Source organism: Thalia democratica, chromosome 8 (assembly GCF_965202585.1).
Source record: "Thalia democratica chromosome 8, ktThaDemo2.hap1.1, whole genome shotgun sequence".
In the NCBI taxonomy this organism is placed as follows: domain Eukaryota; kingdom Metazoa; phylum Chordata; class Thaliacea; order Salpida; family Salpidae; genus Thalia; species Thalia democratica.
Genome location: NC_139172.1, coordinates 10,916,438 through 10,941,701, shown reverse-complemented (window position 1 = coordinate 10,941,701; position 25,264 = coordinate 10,916,438). Strand labels below are relative to the sequence as shown.

The 25,264-nt window shown below is 25.1% G+C and overlaps 1 protein-coding gene across 1 annotated transcript; it reads left to right on the top strand.

Moving 5' to 3' along the window:
- LOC145842349 (uncharacterized) lies at positions 1 to 24,972 on the top strand. The gene is made up of 21 exons (XM_082949775.1): positions 1 to 101; positions 417 to 554; positions 1,803 to 1,901; positions 2,054 to 2,221; positions 3,042 to 3,181; positions 3,570 to 3,695; positions 4,194 to 4,255; positions 7,808 to 7,917; positions 9,964 to 10,116; positions 11,047 to 11,138; positions 11,362 to 11,900; positions 14,652 to 14,796; positions 16,096 to 16,193; positions 19,590 to 19,686; positions 20,041 to 20,210; positions 20,387 to 20,533; positions 20,847 to 20,985; positions 21,083 to 21,265; positions 23,048 to 23,234; positions 24,439 to 24,504; positions 24,626 to 24,972. Exons 1-21 carry the CDS (start codon positions 18 to 20, stop codon positions 24,722 to 24,724), a joined length of 3,042 nt encoding a protein of 1,013 aa, XP_082805901.1. The 5' UTR covers positions 1 to 17; the 3' UTR covers positions 24,725 to 24,972.
- The last annotated feature ends 292 nt before the right edge of the window (positions 24,973 to 25,264 follow it).

Genomic DNA, 25,264 nt, shown 5'->3' with positions numbered 1-25,264 from the left:
TATCTTTTATTTACATAATGTCAAGCAATAGCAGCAAAGGATCTACTAGAAGACAGATGAAGTCAAAGAATCATGTAATCATTAAAGAAAATATAAATAAGGTATGATGAGTTTGATTAGTTATAGTTTTTTACTGATAAAAAGAAATTATTCAATAACTTCAGGTATTTAGTTTAATCTGTATCTAATAATAAAAGTAGACATTTTTATACTAAGCAGTTAGCAATTTTAACTTTTATCCAGAGATTAAATACTAAATTTTGTATATTTTCTAAGTTCAGTTTTAAAATAGTTTCATCACTAAATTTAAAAACTTATAAAACTTTCAGTAATTTATCTAATCTAAAAAAAATCTTATAATTTTAAATTTTTAGTAAATAATTAAACTATTATAAAAAGCTTTTTATGTTATCTAGACACTAGCAGTAACATTGAAAACCTTGCATTTGGAAACATCAGAAGCTGAAAGTATTAGTAAGGCAAATGGGTATAGTAAAGATGCTTTGAATCAGTTTTTGTCTATAGTTGAAGCTGCTCTTGTACATGGTATTAAGGTTTGTAGCATTAATTTAGTTTAAGGACGAAATAAATGTTCTTTGTAATAATTTAAGAAATAGATTTTTAGTAATGAAAATAAAGAAATTACAACTTTATGACAAAAAAAATTAGTCAAAAATTTAACAATTTCAAGACTGATCATAATTAAGTAAAAAATAGAATTTATATTGTGTGTCTATGTTAAAATGAACTGTGTTAAGTTTATAAGATTAATAACTGTTTATGTTGAAATTAGTGCTTAGTAATAAGTTGTTATTAATAAAATTCTAATAAAACTTTTTACAACAATTTAAAGTTAGTCTTGATTTTATGACTTAAAAAGCATAGTTGTTAAAAATTGAAGATGTATTATATAAATAAAACTTAAACATTGGTTTTACTGTATTGGTTTTATAAATAAAGTTTTCTCAAAAAGTAAAAGTATTTTTTTGCAACTTGATCGAATTTTCTTTTCTTTTAAGTTTTTATTTATGCTAAAAGAAGTTCAAGATATTTTAACTAGATTTAAAGTTAGATTGTACTTAAAAGTTCTAATAGTTTTATTTTTTATAATATCAACAGGAAAAAAAAAGTATTTTTGTTTGTTTTTTGTGTTTAAGATATGCTTGTTTAAATTTTTATAGCTTTAATTTCAATTTAATCTAAAATATTTATATATAAATAATTTTAGATATGTATCTTTTTGAATTCCTATTAGTTATAAAAATTGAAATTATCAAATTAAATAAAAAAAAGTGAAAATTTTAGTTTCTTAGCTTGAAAAAAATCATAGAAGAAATAAATTAACACTTTTTTTTTAGTTTAAGAAAAATGTCTTAATCAAACAGTTAACCTTTGTAAAACTTTACTGAACTATATTTATAAGTTAGTTATATCTTAAAAGCTACTTGATGTTGTAAAATATGTAGCTTAAACTTTAAATTGTTTTTTAAGTAATAATGAAAATTTTTGTAAAGTAAATTAATATTAAGTATCTTAATAAAATAAGTCTTTAACCAAATAAAAGTTTAAAAACTTCAATTTCTAAACTTATTAGAAAAATGTTTTTGTATTTTCAGACTTTTCAATATAGTTTGCACAAACAGTTTTCTTAAGTTTTTTAAAGTTCAGTACTTTTGATCCTAAAATAATTGAAAATTGTAAAACTATGGCAATTGTTTACAAACATTTATTACAAAAATTTAAGCTAAAACTAGTGTTATTTAAGAACAACTTTTGCATAAATACTAAAAATGTTTGCACAGGCATCAAACTTTGAAAAAAGAAAAAAATCGAAAGATCTTCCTTTGCCTCATCTGTGGAACATTTTAACAAAAATAAGCCATAAAAGTACAATAAATCAAGTAAGTTTTATATACATTATTTTTATGATCTTCAACTAAGTTAATGATATTTTTTATGTACAGTGTGAGTTTTTTATATAATTTAATCTTGATGTTGAAAGCACAAAATTATTGTAAATAAATTTAGTCTATGATTAAAAATTATGACACAGATAAACAAAATGAAGCTGATTAAGTCAAATGTTGGCAAAAGTAGAGCTTGGATAAGAAATTCATTAAATGAAAAATCCTTTTCTTCTTACATATATTCTATCCTAAATGAAAAGTCCCAGCTAAAAAAACATTATGAATCGTATGCCCTAATGCTAGATTTTGAACAAGTATAGTTTTAAATTTAACTTATTAATTTTTTTTTTCTATTATATATAGATTTTTTTTACTGTAGTTTAGATGAACACTAACACTTAATTGGTTTATGCTTTAGTATACCTTACATACACAGGGTTGTCAAAAAACCTGGAATCCTGGAAAAACCTCAAATTTTAGAAATTTCAAAGAAAACCTGGAATTTTGAACCAAAATCACTAAAAAACGAGGAATTTTTAAATATTTTTACATGTAAAATAACAAAAATTGATAAGATAAAAAAAAACATCTTTGAAAAACAAAATTTTTGTATCATTAAAAATTTTTTATTAAAAAATCTAATTCAAAGTAGCTTACAGTATCTTTTCAATGTTGTTATACTATTTAAGACAGTTTTTTTAACTTAAGTTTGGTTTCGTACTAAAATTAAACAAAAAAATTGTTTTTAAATACCTGGAAGAAATTTAGAAAACCAGGAAGAAATTTACAAAAAAATCTTTGGCAGCCCTATATATAACAAATGTGACTACAAGTTGGAGCTAGTATTATTTCTGTTATACAAAAATCTGTATGTAATAATACTTTCACCTTTAAAGTTTTATATTTTCAAGTTATTTTCTTTTAAAAACAGCAGTCTTTTAAAGATATTAGTTGCTTTAGTATTATAAATATATAGATTGGATATATTTTCATTTTAACAAAAATACTTTTATTACTCTGAAACTTGAAAATATACTGATGTCTGTTTGAATTCTTTTCAAAATGAATAAAAAGTTTATTTTTTTAGCCTTTATCTATATTTTGTATGTTAAAGCTGAAACACATATTCTACAGGCAGATATATTCTCAACTCGAATACAGATGACTTGTCAGATGGATTTCGATTTTGCAACAAACTCATCGCTTCTTAACACTTGGACGAGAACACCTCTTGAACTTAGTGGAATACTCGAAACAAAAACTTTAGATACCAAGTATTTATGACTTTTTTTGTTGTTCAGCTAATTACTTTTTTACTAAATTTTTTAACCGTTCATTAACAAAAACTCATACACTAGTAGTTTTTTAGTGATTAAGTTAGTTTGTGTACTAAGTTTTTTAAATTGAATATTAAAAAAAAAAACTTTCCTTTTATTAGTTATCATCATAAAAGTAAATAACGAATCTTTGTAGTTTTTTATCATTAAAATATTTTCACTGATTATTTTTTTAGTAAAAGTTTCAAAATCACATAACTGACTGTGTCCTAAACTAATTTTTAAATTAATTTTATTTAGAATAAAACTTCTCTATAATCATAAAAGTAATTAATTAGTTTAACTTAAGCTTTTATTAGCTCTACTACTGTTTTTTAATGAATAGCGGTACTTGGGAGAAACAAAGTATTCCAATAGAAGAATCTTCAACAACAAAAAAAGATTTGGGATTATCACGCAGTAAAATTGCACAGTCTGCGAAAGTTCCTATTGCCAGCTCACCTTTGACGAAGTTTGTGGCTAAGATTTCGTATTTTCTAAGTTTAGATACAGTATTATTATTTTGTACTTTGTAATGATCCAGTTCTTGATTGAATCTAATTTAATTTTACGTTTTTTCTTGTAGCTTAATTTTAAGAAAATATTAAATTGTTCTCGATTTTAAATAAAGAATGCTGAAGTATAAAATTAATGAAACAAAATATACTGGTCGTGTCTCAATAAAATTTTCAAAAAAGTAGTGTTTTACTACTAATCCGACTGCACTAACTTTTTAAACAACTTAGATTATTACATCAGACTACTATAACGACTTAGATATTACTACAAAATAAGTTTTTGTAAATTAGAATATTTTTATGTAAAAAGTAGTAGTTTAAATAACTATAAGTTTTTAACCTTTGCTAATGTAGCATATTTTATAAACATTTAGTGATTAAACGATTTAGAATAATACAAACATAAAGACTGTTTAGTGTTTTGGAATTAATATTTTGAACTAAACTTTCAGCTCTCAAAGAAGATTTTCTTTTCAAAAATGTTCTCCTGCGTTCAGTACAATTTTAAACAAAGGTTTGATTTAGCATTATTATTACTTAATTTTGTTTAAAAACAAAAAATATGTACATGGTTTGTAATTTGTTTTGTAAGTTTATGAAATGGTCAGTAAATATTCTTAATTTTAGTGTTTGTTTGAGGTCAGTATTATTTTCTCAGTACATTAAATTGCGTCTTTTTTGAAAGGTTTAGTATTGCATCAGAAACAAGTAGTTTTACATATAAAGTGAATTAACAAAATTTACAAAAAAAATAATTTGTCTTGTTATAGCTACATAAGTTGAGAACTTTTTATTACAAAATTTAAAGTAAATTATAATATTACATAAATTGAATAATAATTTAATTTGTTATATAGTAACTGCTCAATAGAGCTACTTAGGCTTGTTTAGATAGTTTGTTGTAAATATCAGGATGACTTTTACTTTTTTAAATGACTCAATTATTTGAAATCATGAAAATTTAAAGAAAACAGCTGATGAAAGCTAAATATTCAAAAAGATAGCTAGAAAGAGTTGATAAATTTTTATTATTGCTTAAAAAATAGATGGAAAAACTACCATTGTAGGAGAAAAAACACACATGGCTAAAATAGATTTACTTAGGATTCTTAAAGTTTTATTTTTTTACTGTAAACTAAATTAGTTGTTTTGTTTTTTGCACAACATATATACTTATAACTTAAAAACTGAATAGTACTGTTGTGTGACATTTTTACATATGTACAATGTACATTTAATATTTAAATTATTTAAAAAGTTCATATATTATCTTACAAATGAATTTAACTAATGTATAACAAATATTAAGTATTTTCTTAAAATAGAGTTTTAAAGTTTACCTATCTAAACTTAATACAAAAAATTTAAAGAACAAATAAAAAAAAATAGTTTGTGTAAGTTATAACTATAAGTATCGGAATTTATTTAATACTATATTTTTGAAAAAAAGCTAATGTATTAAATACTTAAAGTTTCAAAGCAATTGCAATAAAAGTATATAATACGCAATTAAAAACATTTTATAAGCTAATATAATTAACAAAACTATAACAGTTTATATAAATTTGTGTTGTAAATAAACTTTTTTTTGTACAACTCCGGCTTATTAGTTTTTGTAATTTGCAGTATTCTCAGGTGACTCAAGTTACGTCCTTAAGTTAAAATAGAAAACAATTATTACCAATATGATGTTTAGATCATTCAGGTTTTTTTATGATCTTCAATTACCAACGGTTTTTAATCTAATAAGTTTACTACCTCCATTAACCATTCAGTTTCTTAGGGATTTGTTACATGCTGATCACTTCTCAACTATAATCTCAGAAGTTTTTTCGATGTATAAACTGCCACAGTGACACTTAAATCCCTAAATATTATTGTTCTTTTCAAAATTGAGAGTAGCATCTTAAAATACTTAAAAAAAGGTTTTTGAGTGAAATGACTCATTCTTGAATTGACTGCTTCAAACGTACTTTTGATTGTATCTTAAACTTTTTTTTTCAGGAACTTAGCTTCTTTACCTAAATAAGGAATTCTTGACTACATTGGACACTTATTAAGGATTTGTTTTGTAGGACTAGTGAAATTTGTTATGGTCTCGTCAGATTTTTTTTATTTTACAACATCCATTGGTTAATTCAATGATCTAAAAATACTTTCAGTTTCTTCATTTAGTTTGGCTTTTAAGCAAATTTTATGCGCTGGTAAATTTAAGCATGAAATAAGATAAAGTTTTGTGCGGATCGAAAGACTTCAAGGAATGTATTGGCCAACAAATGTTGGTTCTCTTTAAATGGATGTAATAAAATAAATTGATGTTCGTTGTAATTTAATTAAATAAAACTTATACGTTTGTAGCCTTTTTTACATATATATTTTTTTACGTTTTGAAAATAGTTTTATAGCTTGTCTATATTCTTTAAAAGAATAGATTCCAAATACCTAATTTAATACAGCATAATAATTAACATTCGCTAATACAAAATTAATTTATTATTAACTTGTTATTATAAAAAATATTTATAATGGTCTAAAGATAAAATTAATGCTTAACATTTTTTAAAAATCTTCTGAATTTAGATAATCAAGTGAAATAAACAGTTATTAGAAACTATGTACAGGGTTGCCACTTTACCTGGAAACCTGGAAAAACCTGGAATTCGACAATTTAGGCAAATATAACCTGGAAAAACCTGGAATTTTGATCAAAAAACCTGGAAAAACCTGGAATTTTTAATAGTTTTAACATTTTCAGTACTAAAATTTTAATTTGACACAAAAAATCTAACATTTAAATAAGATTTTTTTGTCCTCATCAAAATTTTTTTTATTAAAAAACACATTTAAAGTAACTTTACAGCATCTTTTAAATGTTTTTGTACTATTTAACACACTTTCTTTTATAGAAATTAACTTGAAACTAAAAATAGACCCAAAAATGTTTACTTTTAAAAACCTGGAAGAAATTTGAAAAACCTGGAAAAAATTTAGAAAAAATCGAGTGGCAACCTTGTATGTACCTTTATATATATGCTTTAATAAAAGTTATTAGGTTGTAGGTTTAATAATTAAAAAACTGATTGTATCAGTAACTACAGATAGTTGCCTGGAAAAACTTTCTTCGGGCAACTGTCTACCCGTTACTTTCATTTACTTTTCTTTGTATAGATTTTAAAAAAGTTGTACTTAGATCTATAAAAATTAGATTTTAAGTGTTTTTGATTTAGTTTGGCAAAAAAAAAGACTTAAATTTAAAGAAATACCAATGTTTTTAGTAGCTTTAAGTTTGTTAACAGTTTTCACACTCTAAATCAGTGTTTCTAAAACTATGAATCTGTCAGAAAATTAATTTACTAGTTAAGTTTTATGAGCAGTAATAAAAGTATAAAATAGGTAAATTTTAAAAAGCTATTTTTGAATAGTTAATTACATGTTTTATTTTACTCGTAGTAAAATTTAATTAACAGTAGTAATTTAGGTGTTGCGTTTATTCGACATTGAGTTTGTTTTATTACCTGGTGTGCATATAATTTTTAAAAAACATTAACTGTGGAATCTGCATGGCTTTTAAAAGTCTTAGAATCCCTGCTTTAGATTTTTGTTATTTTTTTTTATATGTCTGAATAATTTTTTTTTATATGTTTTCTGTATTGAAATAAAATTATCATTCTCTCTTCTCTATGTGAAAGTATATATTTTCGCATAACAAAATTTATATAACAGAGTTGTTAATTCTCAAAAAATATATTTCGTGATTAGGTAGTTTATAGCTACTTATGATGTTGTTTAAATTTTAAATAAAGTTTTAAAATTAGACTTAGCTAATTGTTATTGAAAACTGTTTAACATGGAAAGAAATATTATTTAACATGTTTTATGAAAAGTTTTAAATTTTCTAAGCTAAAACATAAGTTCTAGAATATGGCATATTTTAATAGTATACTTTTTATTTTTGATATAATTGTAAATATTGTTTTTACTTACAAAAATTTCAACAAAATATTATTTAGTTTCAAAATTTTAATGATTTAAGTTAGCGTTTAACTTAATAGTTTAAATTTTATAGGTGGTGAAAATTTACTAGGTAGCTCTGCTTCAACAAATAACGATAACAACGACATACTGCACAAACGACAGCTAAAGAAGAAAAACAAAAGGAACAGAGCAAGTTACCTAGTCAGGACTTTTTTCATAGATAAGTATATATAACGTAAATTAGATAAACAGCTACTACTTTATACGTGTTTTATGCAACAAGTTTTCATCACAGTGCAAAATTGGTGCATAAACCATCAAGTTTGAAAAAAGTTTAAAGTAGTTACTGTCTTATCTAATATATACTTTGCTTTACTTTCTTTTTAAATTATAGAGCACTTAATACTAACGTAAAATAAAATAAACGTACTGTTATGTTTATTGTTTATAAATATTGTTTTGTTGTGTGTTTTGTAGTTTGTTATTTGTGTTTGTATAAGTATTTTAAAATCTATCTTAACGCAATATCTATCTTTAAATGGAATTGAAAATCAAAGGTAATTTAGGTAGCCTTTTTTTTCAGCATAATCTTACAGTTTCTATTAGTTTGTATATTAAAACATCTATGGGAATTTTTTTTTATTTTCACAGTTTCTCACTTTTAAAGTATCTTTTTATTTTTAATATAAACAATCACAACGTAAAAACTAATAGAGATATACATTTCGTATATAAATATAATAAACAAAGAATTAACACATAGTGTAAATTAAACTGCATATAAAAATTTAAACTTGATTGAAATATTAAATGTTTTTATTTGTAATGACTGAAAGCACAACAGTAAAAAAAAGAATAATCTAAACAACAACTTGATAACACAAATTTGACATGTAGTTTTCTAAAAAAAGAATTTTTTAAATACAATTCGCAGCTTAAGATGAAAAAATATCATTTATTTTATTTCAAATATTACACGAAGGTTGTCGACACGTTTGCGTCCTTTCTAAGTGATAAAATGAATTTATAATAACATACTAAGTAAAGATTTTATAGAATGTGTTTACCATATTAGACTTATACGATTAAAATTTTATAAATATATCATTTTGGCGTTTTAATCATAAACGAAAGTTAAGTAAGAATATACTAATGGTATTTCGTTAATAATGTTGCTTTTCCATGTGATACACTTATGAGTGTTTGACTTGTGTTTTTTTTTCGACTAGTGTTGATTCCTGCATGTGATGTCCACTTTGTTTGCAACGTTTCGTAAAATTTCCTACAATTTTAAGTTTTTGCAGTGTGAGAAAGTAAATAGGTGATCAAATGTTGCGCTGTTTTATATCAGTTCCACTATGGTCTGCAATTCTCCGAAAAACATGTCGTGAAGTCATATATATAAGGTGCTCTGATCGACAAAGCAAGTGTATTTATAGAGACATTTGTATTCCGAGCATTTGCTTTTTTTGTTGTAATATTCTGATAATCTTTTGTTAGTTTATGCAGGTTTAATTAATGTAATGTGTTTTTCATAAGTATTTTGGAGTCGTAATGAGCAGTTACCTTAGTAAATTCGGAAAGATAAGTTGTTTAAATCGTAATTAAATTTCATCAGTTATTAAATAGGTATATTGATAAAATTTAGGTTCTTTAATCCACTGTTACTCTGTACAACACAAATTAGTTTTTACTGGTTTTTCTAAAAACTTAATTTTTTATGCTTCATCTATTTTCATTGGAATATTTTCTTTATGAACCTTTGGATGGTGTATGATTATTGCATATTTGTCTTTTAATTCATGGTTTATTTTAGTTTTCTTGTTATTCTAAAAAAAATATGAGTGTTCCATCTTCTTGAAGAAAATTTATTATTTTACTGATGTATATCCCCTTACATTTGATACAAATTGCAGCATACATTCCATAACATTTGCAATACAATGTTGTTTTATTTATGAAATATAAAATCTATAATAAAACTTTCTCTGTTATTTTATTAAGCGCGATTAAATATGTTATAGTGGTATAAACAAATTACTTTTAAAATTGTTTGGTTTATAGAAGTGTGACAAACTTAATTTTACTATATACGATACGAATTTAAATGTAGTTATAATTATTCAAAATATTATTTTTTTATTTTCAAATTTTTAATCTAACTTAATGTCCATGTCCATAAATTTCTGTTGCTTTTATATATTTAGTTTTTTGATATGCGTGAAAATCATGAATATTTCATTAAAGGAAACATCATCAATTTACTCGGCAAGTTCAATTAATTCAACTACAAGTTCTAACATAATTTGTCACAAGAGAAATAATTCAGTCAGTAATGCTTCTATTCACGGGAAAGTAAGCTCGAGTTCAAGCAAAAACACTTCACCATTTCACCAACAAGTATTTTAAATGTTTCTATATTATAATTTTATAAAAACATAAAGAAATATATTTGTGTCAATTTAAATGTTTTACGTTATTATCTAAATCGAGATTTCTCAATTTCATTTCATAATAACTTACTTTGCTACAATTTTTAAATCGCTTCTTTCTTTTTTTATAAGATATCACCCTTTTACTAATTAATTACCCTTTTACTCTCTACCTCCTTGCTATTTATTGTCTCCCAAGAGGGCGGTATCGTCGACTTTTTAAATCCCTGATCCTAACATTGAAACTATAAAGAAAAATTTGAGTCTTAAGAAATAGTCATACAAAAAGCATAGAAAGTACAGTAAATAAAACGTAAAAGTACTCGAATTTATTGTTATTATATTAAGGCTTAAAACAGATTAATTAACTAATAAATTTTACAAAAATTAATTTCAATTTTTTTTACATACCTTGGTAGCTTAACTGATAAAATTTTCCAATTCAAACATAGAATAATCTGAAAAATACTTACGGTTTAAAAGTCTTAAGCAGAAGTTCCCAACCAGGGGTGCGAGATGGCTTTTTATTTTTGTATGATAAATAAGGAGATTTTCACTCTCTGATAAAGTTTATAAAGTTAAAAAGTACATTTTGTTATCAAAAGAAGTTGGCGCTAATTTTCGGAATAAATTAATTTTATTAATACGTCATAGACTCTATTTATAATTTTCTTAAGTATGATTCGTTTTCTAAATACTTATCATAACGTTCAATGCTGTTTCAAACAATAGGACAACGAAATTTGTTTTTGATTACTAGAACTGTTCAAAACTTAGATTTTTCTTATGAACTATTATTTTAATGCTAAAACTTATAAATGAACTTTCAATGTCTTTGTATACTAATTTTTTTTTTTTTTTTGTATTAAAAATAAACTAAGTAGAGTATTATATACAGACAACAGCTACCGAAAAATGTACTACATCTGAAAACCAAACAACTGAACCAAAAAAAAAATCATTGGAAAAATCTGACAAATCTTTTTTCAAGTATGTTTAAAAAAAATTACATAACTTTCATAAATATTTATTAATATTGTTTAGTATATATAGCATTTAAAAACCAAGTTTTATTCGTTAGAAAGAGCTTTAAAAAAAATTCAAAACTAAGGTAAACAAAATGTTATGTTGTATTTACAACAGAACATAATAAACAAGTTCTGTTTGATAAAAAAGACAACTTGTTATTTGTTAATTCTTGAAAACTTTTTAGAAATTTAGAAAAACAACATGCTTCCGAAGAAAATTTGTTGGAAAATATTGTTAAAGAAGAACATGAAGATGCGACTGATCGATCACAAATATTGCAAATGGGTACAAATCTAAAATTATCAAGTGAAGCACTTAATAGTAGTCGTATTCCATCCCCAGTTGAAGAAAAAGAAAATGATAATGATTTAATTAGTAAAAGAAACCAACAGGACACTAAAAATGATAAATTAAGCACTGTAAAGACGTCAAAATTAAATGATATCGTTAACCAAGATGAAGTTTCAAACTTGAAAGAGTTTGATAACGCTCTAAATAAACAAAAAATTGCTCGCACTGATTCAGATAACCTTGAATTCAAAAGTAGCGAAAATATTCCTTTAAAAACAAGCGAAGAGACAAAGAGCAAAAGTGAAAGTTCAGAAGATGATGATCCGTATGCTGTTGATATTTACGCAGATAATTCTTCAAGCGATGATATTGAAGTTTTGTCTAATGGAAGAGGTGAAACACCAGATCTATTTAGTCAGAACATATGTTCAGGTTATATTATTTCTTCTTTCAAATCTTGTTTTATAGTTTAACTTATTTTGAAATATATTACATCCAATATATTTATACATATATATTTTTTGTGTTGACTATAAAGTGTTGCTCAACTTACTGCGTAAAGAACTTGTTCAAATAACAATAAACGTGCTAATTGACTTTTTTTGTGACTGGTTCCGTTGAGACAAAAATCTGAGCTTGTCGAACAATTAACAAAACAGTGAACTGCACTTTAGCAATATTGTTTATATGATGATTAAAATTATTCATGCATGAACAAAACTTAGATGCCATTAATAGGACTATACAGAAACAAACGACTAATAGCTCTAATAAATAAATTAAACAATGTAGAAAAAAAGTATGTATATATTTATTAACAAAAACTGGCATAGAGAGCTATCTTGTATTTAAACTCAAGTTACGCTTGAAACAGGCTTGAGTTACTTTTAGCTTTGACGCAACTTACAGCCATGTATTGCTTTTATTTCAGTATTGATACTGCTTTATAAAAAGTGATGTATTTCACATCGTTACTAGCGTAATTGTTTATACACTGGATTTCATTAATTAGTAGTTTAAGCATTCTAACATTCTTACTACTTCAATAAATAGTCTAAGTTTAGGTATCTAGCTGCTTATAACCCTATCTCAATAAACAGCAGCTTAGGATTAATTAACACTTACTTTTAGAATAATAATATAAATTTAGTATACATTTGATAAATCGACTTATTAATTTAGCAAGACATTTTAAACGCTAGCTTAAGAAACTATCAATGATACTGTTATAATAGCGCGTTATAGTCAGTTATTGCCAGACCCGCGTATAAATTAAGTAACAATACCTGTTAGATCATTTCAACCAACTACTCATCTAAAAATCAACCTCCACAACCACTTATTCTACCCATACTGAAAAAAAACAACAAAATAAGTTATATAAATTCAAAACCTGACAACCGACCAACCACGCAAAATCCCCTGAAAATGATAGAGACCAGACTTTCCCGAAATTCAAGTAACACAGACCTATTCGAAAACACAAAAAACGATTATAATGAAGCTTTAGGTTAAACTGATACAATTATGAAATTAACTACAAAGAAGAATGTAAAACCGAATTTTTTTTATAGTTTAACCCTCCATACTGTAAATATTTAAAAACTAGTGTATGATTTTTTTTAAGTAGTTAGTAAATACAGAAGAAAATAGCAAACTTAAATAATAGTATCGGAATAAGACAATATAAAACTAAGTTACAGCTGTTTGCAAAATGTTGAAACAATCATAAAAAACCATACTAAGAAGCTGATAAATAACAATAAAGAAAATAAAGACGAATCATGAAACTGTAGAAAGAAACAAAAAGCCCCCTGAAAGAAGGCTAGTATAAGCCAAAAAATATTGTTTACAGTTGAAAACAATTTAAACAGAAAATGGGTCAAAAATATACATCTGACAAAGTGCAAACCAGCTAAAAAAAACGAATAACAGCACACAAAACTACAATCAACAGTTTGGCAGATGACAGGAATTGCTTCCAGTACAAACAAGTCACTGAACTTCTAAAACAAGTTCACAAATTAAAAAATGAAAACAAAAACTATAAATTAGTTTGGAAAGTACAGGAAAAAAATCTAACGCGGAACAGAAACATGTAGGTTTTGCGTAAGAGAAGCCTTACTAATTTTCGAATCCAATACGAACTGCATCTACAAAAGAATAGAATTAATGAATTCATGCAGACAAATGAATAAATTTTTAATAATAAACCGCTAATATAATAACCACTAAAATAAAAAAAAACGACAAAATTTTAATTTTATACTCAACATATTGTTTGAGGAACTTTTAGATTCTTATTCAGCAAACAAGTTGAATATAAATTTTAGAGTTTATTTATAGTTTATATATGCATTATTTAATTTTGTTTTAAAAATAGTACACATTTACCAAACCATTATTTATAAATTTGAAAGTTTTGAACAAGCAACATCTAAATTTTCGTTTATACTTTCATGCATAAATAATTTTTAATTATCATATAAACAAGTTTGTTAAAGTTTAGTTTAATATTTTATTAATTGTTTGATAAGATCTGATTTTTTCTCACTGAAACAGGTCACAAATTAAATAGTAAGCACGTTTTTTTTTATTTAGATAAGCTTAAGTTTTTAATTTTATGTTATATTTTTTATATTTAAGAATACGTTATTGTGTTCTTTAGATCAAGTTGCTTTGGTAATACTTTATATATGCTTTGGTTTAAATTGGTATATTTAAATTTTTATGTTTGAAATATTGTTGGTATTTCGATAAAAAACTACTACAAAAAATGAGTTTATAAAGCATTATATAAAAATATTATTTGTTTAAATTCATCAAATATTTTTATCATATGATTTCATCTCTATCACAAAATTTTCAGAAATAGTTTCACTACTTCAGTATAAATGTGTATTAACATACCTCATAACTGTATTGCTGAGTCGTAAAATATTAGCTTTACACAACTTTGCATTAAAAAGTTATGCAATCATTTGTTACTTTTGTATTTACAGCTGTTTAAAACTTTCACAATGTGCTTGAATGAATAAAATATTTAAATTAACAAGACTATTTACTTAGTAGCAATATTTTTTTACCATCGTTGACAAGTTTTTGTTTTGTTTTTTTACACTTAAATAAAACTCATAAAATAAAAAGTACCATAAATTGAGTAGTTTTAAACTTTTTTTACAGGCGTTGGAAATAGTTTAGTTAACTCTGTAGGAAATTGGTCTTCAACTAATCGGACTGAGCATAATGAAAACGCTCTAGAAACCAGCCGAGAAAATTGTGTTGGCACATACCAACCTTGTGGAAAAATTGATCATGAAAATAAAGTGTTAGCAGTTTATTTAATTGTTTCAATTTCTTAGTTTAGTTTTACATTATGTATATGTTTTTTTTTAAAGACTGTCTAAATTTTAAGTGAAATATATTAGCAGTTAATGAAATTTTATAAAATACTTACTGTTAGTGTTGCTAGTAGTTTTTAAACACTTATGACTGTACTAGGCGTTTCATACCTAAGATAGAGTTAATAAGCCCGCTATCAGCCGAAATAGTCTATGCATTTTGTGCTTAAAAAAAGATTATTGTGCACAGAATACACAAAAAAAAAATACAAAGAAAATGATGCAACAAAATAATAAGTAAATAAAAATAAGTAATGATACTCATTTTTCTTCTACTTCGTTTCTGAAAGCGTTGTTTTTTTATATTGTATATCTCCATTTCTCACGGTCAATTGCAAGCGCCTCCCAATATTAACAAAAACTTTGTAAAAGCCAATAAATTAAAAAAAATCATCTGATAATATGATAAAGAAAGTACAATGATATAATCTTACAAGATGCTACTAACAGTAAGTTAAAGTTGAACTGTGGCTTAAGTTAGTGGCTCTTTAAATCTTAAAAAAATCGTGCACAGTAGATAAGTAAAAAACAAGTTTTGTTCACGCCTGATTTAAAAAAATACATTTAAACATTATTTTATAACGGTAGCGATATTAAGTTAAATATACCTAAAATTTTGTCAACAACAAACTGTGAAGCTAAAAAGATAAGAACTTGTTTTATTAAAAGAAAGCATTGTAGCTTTAATGTAGAAAGCATTAATTTATTTCAAACAATTTCCTTGGAATTTTTTTAAAATTTTAATATGGATCTTGTATATCTCAAATATGGTCATTATCTATAAGTTAAACTACACGTTAATCAATAATTATAGTTAACAGATACAAAGATATTTCGTTTATTATATAAACATTTCCAATGCTTATACTAACAGGTTATTTGAATAAGCATTGAAAATGTTTATATGATAAACGAAAGATCTTTGTATCTGTTGTTTTTTTGTTTTTGTAAAAGAATTGAGACAGTTTTTTCATATGGTTCTTTAAACCAGTTTCATTACCTCTAAATTACAATTTTCAAAACTGACCAATCTCAACTATAAAAAAGGCAGACTACCTCCAAACAATTCTTTTTATCTTTATTTTGTAAATTAGTTTTAATTAATTAAAAAACCTACATTATCTTTGAACTAAATTTTTTTTTAATTTATTAAACTATTTTGGTCGAAAAAGTTAATCAGCTTTCGGTTAGTAAATATGTTTTTTAATATTTTTTTTTTAACACAGTTGCCGTGAAGGTTATTTGCAAAAACGTGCTACTGCCAGCTTGTTTTGGAAAACTTATTGGTTTGTCTTGGACAGCAACTCTCTTTGTTATTATAAAGGTACTTATTAATTTAATGTTTGTAAAAAAGTGCTACTGTAGTTACGTCACAGGGGACAGTGAACTATTATGGGAAAACCGTCAATTAAGAAAAATAAATTACTAAATAGCTCTAAATTTTATCATAAAAATTTTCTCAACAAAATAAAAGACTGACTTGTAGAACTAGAGTTATTAGACTTTAGGTGACAGAATATCAACATGTTTTGCTACATTTTGACGTCTGCAAAAACAGTTATTTTGAAAACTATGTTTTTCAAAGCTCAAAATGAATTATATTTTAATTGAATATGAATTTCTTATGCCGTGAGACAAGCTCAAGTTAACATATAGGTTTGATCATACCAATTCGATCATCAGACCACAAACCTTCGGTAGACTGAGACCTGAGTTTTGTTCTTATTGAAACTCGTCAGTCAGCTGCAACCGAAAAACTTGCAGTCGTCAATCTACAAACGATTGTTTCGTGGTAAAACAGAATAAACCGTTTGTAAATTGACAACTGCAAGTTTTTCGATTGCGGCTGACTGATGATTTTCAATAAGAACGAAACTCGGGTCTCAGTCTACCGAAGGTTTGTGATCTGATGATCGAATTGGTATGATCAAATCTTTTTGTAACATTACTAAAAATGTTTTAATAATTGTTTGTAATTCCATGAGAGTGTCTAAATTTATAAAAAGGAATTTTGAGAATCAGATTTAATTTTTTGAATTAATTTTTAAGTTGTGTTTTTTTGATCATTATTTAGTAATTAAGTCGCAATATCAGTGAGGTTTATAAATATAATAGAGTGATTACTGTTTAATTTTAGCTATTTACAATTCATAAAAAATCAGGTAGTTAATTAATTTTAGTTGTTTTTGTACTATTTAGACAATATGAATAAGTAAAGTAAAGCTTATTTTAGTTTTTAATTTTTTAAGCTCAAAGTTAGTGATAACAGTACTTGTGATTTGTACAGAGGTGAGTTTATCAGTGCAAGGGGAGTATCATAAAGAGAGTGTGCTGTAGTAATGTTTAATAACTGAGTGAGCTAGCACTCTAAAAATAAAGTGTTAAATATGTCTGTTAGAATTAAATAATAATTTAAGTTCCAAAAAATAAAAATAAATTGATACATTCTCAGGGCCATATCTAATTAAACAATTAAAAATTTAGAAAATTAAAAATTAACTACTACTACTACTACTACTACTAAGCAGTTACAGCTAATCTGATATTTTACGTCGATTCATCTCGTTATATGCCCAAGTCGGCGCTGACCAACAAAATTTAGGTAACATTTTAGTTTAAATTGGTCAAAATCGAGTAATGTCAGTCTAAAATTGCAAAGTTTTGCGTACGAACCTTGACTAAGCATTCATAATAAGTTAGGACACTGAAAGACTTAAATTTGGTTAAAATCTTATTTATTTTTAACTTTCAAAAAATAAAGTTTAAAAAAATAACTTTTTTCAGACATTTAATTTAAACAAGAACATGTTTTAGTGACATTACTTAAAACCTAATAACTTTAGTTCCAATAATATTATATACTTAGATTTAAGCGTTTTCTTGATAAAATTTAGGACTTTTTGACAATCTTTATTTTAAAAGGATATTAAGAAAATGATTAAATTTCTAGTTCTAAGTTTAATCGACTTCACTGTGTAGTAGCAATTTATTGGATTTTAGTTTATTGTAAATCATTTTATTTATAAGCATAAAAGGTATTGTGAAATAAGAAATTATTTATAAGCTCTAGGGCAGGGATCGGCATACTGCCGCCCGCGAGCATAAAAAAATTCGCCCGTTAATCATAAGTTATTTATACACTAGGTATTTTGAGGTTGAAAAAGTTCTTACGTATATTAGCGGGAGATTAAAACTTACTTTAAATATTCTGGGAATTGTTATAAAGAGTGAAAAAAAGGTCACATTATAACTACAAATGCGGCCCGATTTTTTTTTAAACCGCAACCACCAAATGCTTGCCGACCCCTGCTCCATTGCTTATATTAGCTATATTGATTTATACATTTATTATTAAAACTAAAGGAAGGTTTTGTATACCATTTGCAACTTAAAATATACGAGTTTAAATTACTTATTTTTTGTTTTATTTCCACAAACGTTTTCGAAATTATGCTAAATTTCTTTGTCGAAAGATAATTGATTTTGAAAATTGTTGATGAGTATTCCACCAAAAAATAAACCTAAATACGAAAAATACAAAACAATTTCAAATTATTAATAAGCTATAATTTGCAAATAATTTGATCAATCATGATCTCGTGGTATAGATGTTTAGGTTTTATAGCGTGCATTGGATTTTTAATGTTTTGTAACTTTTAGAGTTTTAAAGCTTTAATATCTTCTAATGATTTTGTTGGTAATTACAGACAAAAAAGATCAAACTTCGTCTTTAACTTCATTTTATTGCTTATTTATGAGTCGACTTTTATTCGTTTGCACTCCAAGAGGCGCAAACGTAGCGAAAACACCTTTGAAAATGATAGGCTCAAAAAGTTAGGTTATATAAGTTGTTTATGTAATGTTTGTCTATGTAACGATCAGATTCAAAATTGTGAGGGTTAGACATAAATTGATTTTTTTAATTAATAAAAAACAGTTGTCAGTTTTTTGCTAGTTTCTAGGCTTTAATTTTTTTATATGAAGTTTTAAAAACCTAATAAGTAAATATTTAGCTTGGATTAAGTTCAAGCTGTAAAACTTATCTTAAATTGTGATTTTTTTTTATTGTACTTAAGAATTAAACTTCAATACTATCTTTTTTAAGAATGGTTTATTTTTTTAAATATCATATGATTTCAGTTTAAATATTTTTATTACTTGAGTTTAGATTAAAAATTTACTTTAAGTACAAAAGTTTGTCACAAAACTATTGAAGTTTTCTGTTTTTATTGGCTTTTATAAGTATTGCATGAAACGTAAGCAAACAGAATGATGTCACTTTTGTACTGTGTAAATGTGTCCTATTTTGTGATATATTAGTGATTTAAAAAAAAGCATTTTTAAATTGTTTTCACTAAAAAAAGAATATCTCCTATTTAAAAAATTGTTAATTTTGAAGTTCGGTTGTTATTACTTCTAAATAGAAGTTTTATTTGCAATTAACTTACTTTTTACTTGTAGTAAAAGTTAGTTTAGCAAAATTAGAAGTTGTGTCATTAGCTGTAACACTTATTTTCATAAGCAATTTAGAAAATTTTTAAATTTATGTAAAAAGTAAAATATACACAACTTAAAAACTTTTGTCTTTTTATGAATCTCATGTTTTTGTTAGTCAAAATTTACTCAAAGTTACTTAAGATTTGGTCTAAAATTATTTTACAATCAAGTTGAGCTATGATTTTAGTGATAAACTATTAACATAAAAGTATTTATTTTATAGATAAAATCAAACCAACAAGAGCCAAAGAAGGAGAATTAAGTTTGTTTGATATTCAACAAGTTAACGATTCTCAGATGGACAAAAAAAATGTCATTGTGTATGTTGTAGTTTTAATTTGAAAAATCTAACTAAAAAGTTAAGTATATTTATATAAAACATGTTTAGCAAATAGAAAAACAATATTTTTGAAAATTTTGTTTTTAAGACTTAATGGCAGTTAAAAAATAATAATCTAATATTGTTGAGAAAATTAGAAATGTTTTAAAAAGTTATTTTATAAACTTGATATAAATTTTCAAAATAGATTATTAATGTTTGAAAATTACGAAAACTATTTGACTTATAACGTTTTTTATTAAACTCACTTTTTCTTTTTCATTGTTTACATGCCTAGTTTTAACACTTGTGAATTGAAAAGTAACAAACTACACATCTATTATTTTTTATACAGTTTAAAGATGGCAGACGGCTCTAGTCATAGAATTTACTCAGAAAATCATAAAGATCTGTTAGGTTGGTGTGAAGACATTACTCGCATGTGCATTAAATCAAAAGGTGCTGAAAGCATGAGTTCCGAAGACGAGTTTGTCGTTCTTGAAAACTCAAATACTAATTTAATTTGTAAGTTTTCTTAAACTATTTGGTTAACTTTTAAAGAGAGCTAACAAGATATTCAAGTAAATGAGTTTTTTTTTCATTATTAAGTACTTGAAGAATAATACTTTCGAATAAATTAGTATCCTTTATTTTTTAAGTTTCTATTATAAAGTAAAACTGTAAAAAACCTATAAAAACAGATGACGAAATTTTACCCAGCAACTATGTACAATCTACTAGAGGTGTGTTAGGAGGTGAAAACTTACTCCACCACATAACGAACATCTCCAACGAAAAGGGACTTGATGCTCAAAACTACCAATGTGCTGCGTGTAGCACCCCAATTGGTTAGAGTAAATTGAGTTTAAAAACAAACAAAAGGCTATACAAAATTTAGTTTAAATATATCAAATCTTGTTTATTTAAAATACAATTATTTTCACTAAATTGTATTTCTATATAAAAAATGTTAGTTTACATAAAAATAATTTTTTTGTTTTAATCTAGCGCTTTTTCAAAATTAATACAGATGAACTATTAATATTTAAAACAGTTTATAGGATGCATTTTTAGCATATAGTTTTACTTATAAATAAATAGATTATATATGATAGTATATCCACTAAAAGTTTTTGTAAAGTAGTTTTTATATTTCTTTAGGTATAATATATGAGCAACCTCGGTTGTGTTCGTTTACATCTTGTTATTTTTGCTCGAGCTGCCATTTAAATGAAAGTATTCAAATTCCCTCAAGAATTATTCACAATTGGGATCTGTCTAAACACAAAGTTGCTAAAAGGTGCATACTTGCTAATACAAATAACATTTTTTTCCAAGTATTTATACTTTTTAATATTTTACTTATCAAAACATTTAAATTATTTTATTTGAAACAGCTCAAAGGAGTTTTTGCAGAGACACTGGCGATTTCCATGTATAAACATTTACAAAGTTAATAGTTCACTGTACCATCACGTGCCTATTCTCCAGATCGCACTTAAACTAAGATGTAAAATTCTGCATTTAAAGCCGTACTTTGAGACTTGCAGGTTTATAGACCGAGGGAGACTAGACAAACTGTTAGTTACTTTTATTCAAACTTTAGTTTTGATTTTAGAGCTTTTAAAATTGATTTATACATATCGTTTCGGAAAATATTTTTTGTTCATCGTGTGAGGATTCAAAGCTTGAAAAAAAACATACTTTTTACAAAAAAAAGTTAATTTATTTTTTAAGTATCATTAGTTCTGTTAAACGGATATTGTGCACCAATGATTAACACAAGTTTTTGTTGATTAATTTTTTTTTTGATTTTAATTTGTTTTGAAGAACATGTCTTTTTGTTTTATAACTACAAACCAATAATTTTAGGAAAAATTCATAAACAATGTAAGATTTTTGACAATTAGATTTTTTAAAAGTACAGTAACCTGCCGCTTGAATTCGCTCTTTTAACACAACAAAAATTAACCTGATTGAATTTTCAATGTGTAAGCCTAAACTAGTAACCATTGAAAAAATGGAATTGTTTATTATTCTAAAATGTTTTTTATCATTTCAAAATTTTAAATTTTGTTACCAAAACAGTTTTTTTAATCGTTTAAATAGTTTAAACGAGTGAAACATTGTTTTGGTAATATGATTTAAAAATTTGAAGTGAAATTGTTCCTCTTATTTATAAGGTTTGATCACCAGACCACAAGCTCTCGGTAGACTGAGACCGGTTTCGTCCTGATTAGCACTCTTCAGTCAGTCACAATTAAAAAGCTTGCAGTCTTCAATCTACAAACGGGTTTATACATGCAAGCATGAATCAACCATTTGCTGGCATTGATCGCTGATGTTTGTTGTGACTGACTGATGAGTCCTAATCAGGACGAAACCGGTCTCAGTCTACCTAGAGCTTGTGGTCTGATGATCGAATTGGTATGATCAAACCTTGTAAACTTGAGCTTGTCTCACGGCATATGAAAGTCCTGGCTTCGGTTCTGTAGACTTTCACCAATGTTTTTTTTGATTTTTTTTATAAGTTTAAAACTTTGATTGTAATTATAAAAGTTAATGTTACTCAAAAAATACATTTTAGTTAAATTGAAAAGTTAAGTCAAATTTGTAAAGTCAGAAAATATTTGTTAAGTTACAGAATTTAACTGGGAATGAGTAAAAGAGAAGTAAACATTTTTTTAAATTTTTATGTTGTAAAAGTATAAACATATTTAGCTTATTAACAGTTTTAATTTAAAATTGCTTAAGTGAAACAATTGTAAATGCTTTAAGAATTTTTTCATATTTTTAAGTTTGTATAAAATGTTTTGTTTGTTCAGTTATTGACTATGCGTATACACTAGTTTTTTCTCTTATGGATTATTTATATTTTACATTTAAGAAAACTATATGCATTTTTTTTGATTAATATTCGAATTCTTAACAAGCTTTATTCACTTAAGCTAAATTTAGTTTAATAAAAATAATTAAAAAAGTTCAAGTAATTTATTAAAATTAATGAAAGTTTTTCATTTCAAGGTACGTTGTCCAAATAAACTTTCTACTTGTAAGAATCTCCCCACTGTTTGGACGAGCCAATTTTTTTTTGATTTGATTTAAGTAAACTACATAACATAATAAATTGCATAAACGACATATACTGTTAATTTTAGAGTTTTTTATTTAGATTTATAATTTCAGTTTAAATAATCCGTATATTAATAAATATATTCTTATAAAAAGTCGAAGTTTACTCGCTGAACAAGATCACTGTAAATATATACTAATTATTATCTTAGTTTAAGTAAATTTACAACTGTAGATTATCATACAAAAAGTATAAGATTAAAAATTGACTTTGATGCATTAACTCATAGGATGCGAGGGCATTATCATGCTTTAGACGATTGTCATATTTACTCTGTATACGAGCTGATTGAATTAGCAACATCAAACAATGCAAACAGTTGGAACGAAATTGTCAAGTTTGGAATAAATCACGTAACTACCTGTCAGTTATGCAGGGCAAAAGGCTTTATTTGCGAAATTTGTAAGAGTGATGAGGTTAAAGATGTGTTTATACTTGTATAATATAAACGTATAATCGTTCTAATTTTTTATACTTTACTGACTTGTTGACTTTTATTTTTTAGTTAGTTGTTATTCTTATTAATAGAAATCTAGATAAACAAATGTATATTATATACTTTGCCTGTAAAGTATTGAGCGCTATATACCAAATTAAAAATAAAACAACATACTGTCTTGATCAGGGTTTTCCAATCTTGTTTTCATAATCGCCCAATTGGTAAAAATCTTTAAAACGATGTCCTCTTTATCAGATATCACTTAATTACTAGTTAACAACCCAATATTTTTTTTTGCAATCTTACTAGTGATTTCCCCCTTTTTCAAAACTAATTACTTTGGAAAACATCTATATATTTATTTTTTAGCATAATAGATCAATGTTAAGTTAATAAACTTAAGTCTTCTAAGATCTTGTTCATGTAATAGTTTTCTTATTTTTTTAAATAATTTTTTCATAATTTTATTTACAACAGTTTAAAGGATAATTTGATAGTACTTAGTGTTATTTCCTTTATAAACACCAATGTTTTTATTACTGATTCTCAAATTTTTGGATAAAGTTAAAGAAAAAGTATATCTTATCGTTTCCTATCATTTATAAAACCTGGCATGATAAATCAGTCTATAAAAAAGTATGTGCACGCTAAATTATTTTTTTATAACATTTTGTGAACATATAAAGTGTGAAAGCATAAATTTACATCTCTGTTTTTAACGACTTACAAGTAAGGTATATAACATTTGAAAAACTTCAAAGTTAGTTACTGAAAAAAATTGTTTAGTAAATAATCTAGTTGCAATTATTTTTCACTGATAACATGTAATTTTTAAGTTCTAGTTGTCTTTATAGTTGCGTATTAATGCTTAACAAAATTAGTTTGAAAAATAAAACCAGATTACTTATGCATATCTTTAAATATGTATTTTTACCTTAAATTTTTTTTTGTGCATGTTTTTATCATATGCTTACTGAAATTAACTTTTGCTTAAAGATCCTTTTTTGAGGTTTATAAATAACTCAGACTAGTTTTTAGTCAGCCAGACTAGATATTTCGCCTAAGTGAGTTGAAACGTTGTTACGAAATTCAATTAAAAATTGGTAGTAAACATGCATTTCAAAAAGTTTAGGATTGTATTTTACTGGTATTTACTCAAACAAATAAATCTTATTAAACAGATAATATTTCCCTTTGAAGACGAAAAAGTTTATCTGTGTGAGATTTGCAATGGAGTTTTTCACAAAGTACGTTTTATTTGCATTTTGTAATTATATACATATATCTATGTAAAATATTATTCAAAATATGAAGTTTTTCATTTGTCTTTGATTTTTAATATATTAATAAAATTTATTTTTATCACAGAATTGTTTTGAAAGTCAAATACAGTGTCCCAAATGCAAACGAAGAAATAAATTAATAGATTCAAAGTTGTCTTCTAGTTTTTCCGACGCTTCGGTATAAAATTTAGTTGGAGCTCTTTGTTTCAATAATAATGCACATTGTACTTTTTGATATTGCCATTTTACGATATTGCAATCTTTTGATTAAAAGTGTACTTTTTTCAAATAACGTTTTTGTTTTTGTTTCATTGCAACTTTTTTACTTTTGATACTTCGTGTGCAATTTAAAATGCTTGTTTGAAAATTTTAACAGTTTTACTTTTATTCTTAAAAAGTAAGTCTGAATCTGAATAAAAATTTTAGAAGCAAGGTAACTGCTTTAATTAAACTTGTAAGTAAAGTAAACTTGTTAACATTTAGAAAAGAATAAGGTAAAAATATTGCAAACGTTTTTTTAATGCAAACAGACGCTTTATTCTAAAGCATTTACATTAACTTGATCTTTTTGATTCAAGAAATAAACTAAAAAAAGGCTTACGGGCTTTAAGTTTTAAAGATTGATAGAGCAAGAGTTTGCTTAATTACAAATAAAGTTCTATTTAATAATTTTGTTAATCGAGGTTAAAATTTCCCTAGAGTAGTCAGTGGTAATAATGATTTT

Coding starts and splice junctions, on each gene's coding strand:
- LOC145842349 (XM_082949775.1), top strand. CDS start 18: ATGTCAAGCAATAGCAGCAAAGGATCTACTAGAAGACAGATGAAGTCA. Junction 102..416: donor TTAAAGAAAATATAAATAAG/GTATGATGAGTT, acceptor TATGTTATCTAG/ACACTAGCAGTAACATTGAA. Junction 23,235..24,438: donor AAATTTGTAAGAGTGATGAG/GTTAAAGATGTG, acceptor CTTATTAAACAG/ATAATATTTCCCTTTGAAGA.